The sequence below is a fragment of the Cygnus olor genome, chromosome 1, assembly GCF_009769625.2.
Source record: "Cygnus olor isolate bCygOlo1 chromosome 1, bCygOlo1.pri.v2, whole genome shotgun sequence".
Lineage (NCBI taxonomy): Eukaryota > Metazoa > Chordata > Aves > Anseriformes > Anatidae > Cygnus > Cygnus olor.
Window position 1 is genome coordinate 193,185,435 of NC_049169.1, and position 6,935 is coordinate 193,192,369.

At 37.2% G+C, this 6,935-nt stretch overlaps 1 protein-coding gene across 8 annotated transcripts in view; it reads right to left on the reverse strand.

Moving 5' to 3' along the window:
• GRIA4 (glutamate ionotropic receptor AMPA type subunit 4) overlaps positions 1-6,935 on the reverse strand; it is a 225,517-nt gene that overhangs the window by 89,314 nt on the left and 129,268 nt on the right. For all 8 annotated transcript variants that reach the window (XM_040544140.1, XM_040544136.1, XM_040544137.1 and 5 more), the window contains exon 4: positions 1,999-2,183. In XM_040544140.1, the coding sequence (XP_040400074.1) occupies positions 1,999-2,183 (185 nt within the window). The remainder of the gene's footprint in view (positions 1-1,998; positions 2,184-6,935) is intronic.

Genomic DNA, 6,935 nt, shown 5'->3' on the forward strand with positions numbered 1-6,935 from the left:
CAAAATTAAACAGTAGCCAGATGAATCACTTCCTGAAAGTGTTTGTATGAATGGCTAAGACACAGGCATGCTGTAAGTTGGATGTAACTCCTACCCTTGATTTTCCCACAGTTCAGTCAATGGAAAGAGGACTCAAGCAGCTTTCGGGCTTGTCCTATAGAGCCATCAGCCAAATTCACAGTATCTGACTAACCTTGTTGAGGCCAGGCACTGCATTTTTATTACTTGCCATGTTAAGTACCTATTTTAGGCAGGCAAAATCCAGACCTTTATGAAGTCAGAGGAGGTCAAAACATAATCCCATTAAAATCAATATCCAATTCAATTCTGTATGATCTGAACAAAGAGCACAGGTTATGCTCAAAAAGAACTATGTAGAGGCCAATCCAGAAAGAAAATGAGTAGCAGCTCCTGGAAGGAAATAAAATGTACGGCTGAGATCAGTGAGAAGTGAATACTGGGTGACTTCGTTTTGCTGTGCAACTGAGTGGATACTCTGCACATACACCTATGTAGGATGGTGGGTGTATGCAGAATTTATGGCATAATATAGCATACTTTTTCTAATTCATACTTACACACTGTGTAGAAGAAACTACATACACACACACACACACGCAAAGCTGAGGGGAATATTATTTTTCTAAATACATTTTAAAAGATGCCCAAATGGGTGTTCTGTTTTACTACAACATAGGCTGAACTTGACGACTTCATCATAAACTATAGAAAGCATGTGTTAAAACATAATGGCTTTCATAATAAAAAAAAATAGCCAAATGAATGCCTATAGTGATACAGCATTGTCTATTCTTCTCTTGGCAACAGTTGTAGAAAAAGTCCTTGTTATTGCAGCCATACCATTAATGCTCAGTTTCTCTCTAGCTTCTGTCAGTGAAAGCAAATGTAACGCGTATGCGTCTGTGAGGATTATTTTAAGTACTTCTGCATCACAAACTGCATTTTATAATTCTATGACTTCGGTAGCAGACGCATTGTGAACGTTTTTACAACAAAATTTTCAGAAGTCCCTAACGCGCTAGCGAGGATAAGCAGGGTGGCGGCGGAGGATCCACCACCAGCAGATGGCATCCATTCCCTGCAGCAGCACCAGGTGCTGAACGCTGCACTTGCAACCTCGTGTGGGATCATGCGAGAAGCAGCGCGTTAACCTTGTTACTTTCCTGTCACTTGGCAAAATGCTCTTTTCAAAGCATTATTTATTTTTCCAACATTTATGAGCACTATATAGCAATAGGTTCCTACACCAGTAAAGGTACCATACAGTGCAAACCCATCTGTCTGGACCAGTATTTTCTTTACATAACAGCAGCTTTCCATGAATGGAAGAACCTGACCTTCCTTCCCAGCCAAATAGCACTTTTATTCTACTTTTCTTCGTGTTCATAAACACTCTGCTAAGGTAATAAACTATCAGTTCAAATATGTGTAATAATAAGTTTGAAGTATTTTGTAGCTGGAAATACATGCAATAATGAGTTTAAAGAATTTATAGCTAGAAATGCATAGCTTTGTGAATTGCAAGTAATAGGTAATACTGGATTCAAATAATTTTTTTTTCCTTTTCTCAAACAAGACTGGTTTCTTTCCCCTGTGAAGATACAGACTGAGGGCATCATGGTGATGCAGCAACACTGTGGTGTTGTGTTGTTCCACCAGCCCTAAGAGCCCGATGCACGCTGTATCAGGCAGGGAGGTGCTGGGAAGCCAAGTGTGCAGCTGCCCCAACTGCCTGGAGACCTGCCAGCTGGGGAAGGGAGGGCTCACTGTGCTGATGCACTGGCTGTTATGACAAGAATTTTATAGGAAGGCAAACGGTCGGCAAGTGGATGTACAAATGTCAGCCCATGGCGAAAAACAAAAGGAAAGAGTAGGCAATCTCATTTCCATTGAGAAAATAAACAAAAGGCAATGCACACTGGTATCTCATCTGGAATTTCAGTAATGTGCTTACAGCGACATTAAAAAGAATGTTACCTGCTCTAAGAGATTCTGAAGCCTCTCTATTTCACAGTCTATTACAAATTTCTTCTCTTGTCTTCGGTCCAGATCTTCTAAAAGCCGCCTGTAGCTGGCATCATTAAAATTCTCCACACAGATGGCACTGACTTGCCAGCTATTTTGTCCTGCTTTTTCCATAATTGCTTGAAGTATTGAATAACCTAGAAGAAAAGGACACAATACACTAGTAACACAATCATTGCATTTTTTAAATAGGAATTGTTCTTAATCAATATTATGACTCCTAATATCTGCTCCTGCAGGGAAGGGAATAAGACAGTTTATATCCCTACCTAAGTTGCTAGCCATGATCAGTGCACATTATGTAAGCAATGAAAACTACAATTGCTATGATCAGAATCCTTGGAATGATCCTCAGCATTATGGAAAAGCTACATATGCTTTATACACATGGTCTCATCCAGTCAACCATTCAGCTTCTCAGGTTGGTTTCATACACATTTCTATATCTGGACATATCTCATGAAACAGCAAAGAAAATGCGTGAGTCCCCTCATTGACCAGGAGGATCTGTATCCTAAAACCCGGTATATTAGACATTCAGATGCTTTGTTGTTTCTTTGTTGTTGGTGGTGGGTTTTTTGAAAACATTTAAGCCAAGTGATTTTTAATGCTTCTTGATAAGAATTTATTGTTTCATATGTTTATACTTTTATATATATATATGTTTATGGCAATAAAGATATATAAATAAAAATGATATTGATCTATTTCAGAGAACCCATACAGCTTTAATCAATGCATGCAAAGTGATTAGAGGTCAACGAAGAAGGGCACCACAGCGGCATTAATTATTACTACTGGCAGGATTACTGCTCTTTATCATTATTTGATGTCCTCATTGTCATCTTTGAGCCTATTCATAGAAGGGAAAGGCAGCATCCCCACCAAACCCACAGTGCAGGATCACTACCTGCAGCCTCGGTGTACCCCTCACCTTGTTCCCTCTCCTAATTTTTTCTCACTGGGGATGTGCAGTGCAGAGGCAGGAGAGGAGCCTGTGACCTATCTCAGGACAGCTTGCACACCTAACCTTGACTTGCCCAAACAATTGCTGAAGTGGGAAGCATGTCTTCTTCCATCTTGTATCTATAGTCAATAGTGAATTTGCATAAAGCAATGAAGATTACACACCTCAGATCCAGATTCAATGTTTAAGAAGGACAGGGACAGACATGCTTTTTGACATGTTGATATAAATGATACAATTCAGAGGATGTCCCTCTGTCCAGAACCACAACGCAAAACACCTTGTCTTTTTAATTGTTATCTGGATAAATTGTTCCCACTAGCTTTAAAATAAAGATTTCAACTCTTGAAAACTATCCTATACTAACGTGGATACACAGTGGTGTCTCCTTTCTCTTTTCACCAAGATGGTCCCATGCCTGAGCACAGTGAGCCCCAGTCGTCATTTGAAGATTTGAATGTACTTGAAGATGCCACTGCATGACAGGCTCCCCATAAAAGGTACCACCTGAGATTCCCTAAATTGCAAGAGAAATCCTTGTATGTTACATTTCAGAAAGAGTACTTTTGACTGTGCTATTGCTAACTAATAAAGTAGAAGACCTACAAAAACACCAAAAACCAGGGTTGCCTCCAGTAAAATAAAAGCAAGTAATAGTTTTTATCAGAATATGAAGATTTTAGGACATAAGAAACTAATTCTATTGCAAATCTAGGAGTAGTTATTTTTCTACTGGCTCCTACAGTATTTGCAGTCCCTGAAACATTAACTTTAAATCTGCATCTTCTTCTTATTACACTATGTATCCACAATCTGAAATTAACATTTTATTTTTCCTCCAATTCAGATGACATATTTAAGATAAAAATACAAACATAATGAATACATAAACTGCAAAATATATTTCATCTTATAGATGAGATCTATTTTATGAAACAGTATTTTATCTTAGGAAATGAATTCAAATACTTGATGTATTGACTATTAAAGCATTTCTGTACTCAGCATATATTTTTAACCTGATGACTGCTATTTTTTTCAAAGAACCATACAGCTATCCTGTTAATTGCCGCATAATTATTCTGCTTTTCCTGTTGCTATATTCAATCTCCTTTTTGCCTGTAATTATCTCTGCAAATCATGACAAGATTCTTTCCCAAACATTGTATTTCTTGCTTCATTTCCTATTCATTTCCATATATAGATGTACATTAAAACTACTCCAGTGTTAAAGGGGTTCCTGCTTCATTTACACTGTAGCTTTGACTTGGTCTTTGCTACAAACACAGTCAACATTTACATAATTCAGCTTCCTGACACAAATTAACATTTTCTTTGATTCAGAATGAATGGTGTTTGAAACAGCAATTGACATCCCCTCATTCTTTTCTTATTTCATTTTGACAACTTTACTAAGATGTGTTTTGATCAAAGTGGGAGTTTATTCCAGCATAAAGCATGACAAATATCAGACAAACACATAGAAAAGCTTTTCTACCTTGGATCAAGGTTTGACTTGCCATATTTCATTAGCAACTACATTCTTTTAGGCATTTCAAGCTTCTGTAGCTTCTTGTCAGTAGCTGGCACTCAGGCATAGGTTTTCATGTTAGTATATCTTTCACATACAGCATAATACATCTAAACTGTAGTAACTGGATATGGTGCAACATCTCCATGAGAGAAGTTCAGAATCCCTGTGCAGGTAATCCGTGGCGCAGTCGTCTATTCATTGTGCAGGAGCATTTTTTAATACAACAGACTGAGAAGGGTGGAGTTTACACAGAATGAATAAAGACATTCACAGGCTCAGTTGGTATAAAAATTACACATGCAGAGGAGAATGCCTATTTGTCCAAAATAATTGGCTACAGCTAGCAGAGAAAAAATGAGTTGTATGCAGTGCTGGAAACATTTTATATGGAAAAAAAAATTAACCTGAGGTAATTCTATCAATACAGAAACTCAGTGCAGTGTCTCTGTTTAGACAAAATTTTTAAACTTCAAAGAGATGTTTGCCCAAGTAAAGACAGCAGACATTAATCTTACAGCTGTGGCCTAAAAAATATTTATTTTCTGGTTATCTGCTGCTTATCCTCAGTTATGCTGCAGACAGATGAGTGATTCATTTTTCTGGAGGTTTAGTGATATGAATACATTCCATCCCGTGTATTGTGAAATATTACTGCTTGCATAAAAGCAAATTAAAAAAAGGCTAACTCCTATCAGCTGAGCTAGACAATCAATGTTTTTCACTAAAACATTATTTTACAAAATGCTTAGGCATATGCCAATAAATAAAAATAGTTCTCAGAGACATATATGGTAACCCTTCCTCACCAACTAATTCAACCTTGAAATGCAGATAAACCGTTTAGCAGAAAAAATAAATTACTGGGCCCAAGCATAACTGGTTGAAGCCTTGAAGTCTTCAACAAACTACTGGTCCTTCCAGGAGATTTTTATTATTATTATTTTTTTAATTAGCAAATCTATGAGCAAGATAAAATACCATTGCAATTGCCTGGAAACGTAGGTGAAGTCCTTCCTAAATACAAGGTTACTATATGCAAGAATTCCTTCTCCTTCCTTTCTATGAGACTATGATCCCGTGGCATTCTCCTCATATGACCTGTGATAAGAAGTCCGTGAACTGCTTGTGATAAGAAGCCCAGATCACTGCTCAAATGCAGATTCTATTGACAACTGCTTAATGTTCAGTAATAGCAATTCCACTTCAATACCCTGGAACCAACCTTGAGACAGGGAAAGTATGAAAAGATTTTATTTTCTTGATTCCTTGCCTTCTTCCTATTCTGTTTTATTGTCACATGGGATTGTGGTGACCTAACAAACTGCCACTATTTTCCAAAAAGTTACTACACAATCATCATGTTGAAAATAAATAAATAAATAAATTAATTAATTAATGGAGCTATTCTTCTCTTTTCCTGTAAATTCAGACCTGAAGATGCCTATCCCAAAATATCTACTTATTGGGATTGATTCTGCAGCAAAATACCTTACAAACAAAATCTCAGATGTTTTTTAACCTTGCTTTCCTCATTCTTCATCACATAGGTATGTTTTCCATTGCAAAATGCATCAGCTACAGAGAAACAATGCTAGATGTGTACCTGGTCTTATACCTGTTTTGAGGGAGATTAGTAGTTCTTCAGAGAGACTGAGAAGTATCTGCTGGAGACCAAAGTGTTTAAGGCACATTATAAGTGCATGAATTTGGAGGTCCAGGATTCTTCCTTGCTGCTGATACACTGCCATGATTGGAGACTCTATCCCCCTCGTCATTTCCCTCCAAGTAGCTGAAATCATAAGTGATCTTTTTTGATTTAAAATTCAGTGGCCCTTCAGGTCTTTTTTTTGTGTCTTCTGCTGTACCAGCTAAACTTGCCCCCATTCAATTTCATTTCAGTAGTCAATGACTTAATTTCATTTATTTCCATTTAAATGAAAAGGATAGTCTGATATCTAAATCTCTTCAATGTATTCAGAATAAACTGAAGCAATCAGAGAAGCATTTTCTTGACTCATTTTTCTGCTGGAAGGCACATGGTTGGCTTTTTTTTCTTTCCTTTATTTTCTTTCTTTTTCTTACTTCTTGCTTCCTTGTTTGCTTTCACCAGAAATATTTCAGTGATCAATTACAGAGTTATAATTAGAATTCCAATAACTTTCATCTTCCAGAAACCTTTTCATTCTGGGAAACCTTTTCCTCTGCCCCTCCAAGTGTGTGCAGTCATTCCAGATGGTTTTGCCAGAAGAGAGCTAGCAAAGTGGCTGCTTGCTCCAAACAACAGCACCCTAGTAATAATTCATGCTTATGAACTACTAGGCAGAAAATTACTTAGTATTAATTTTCTATGACACACAGAGTGCATTATTTGTATATTATTACTGTTCT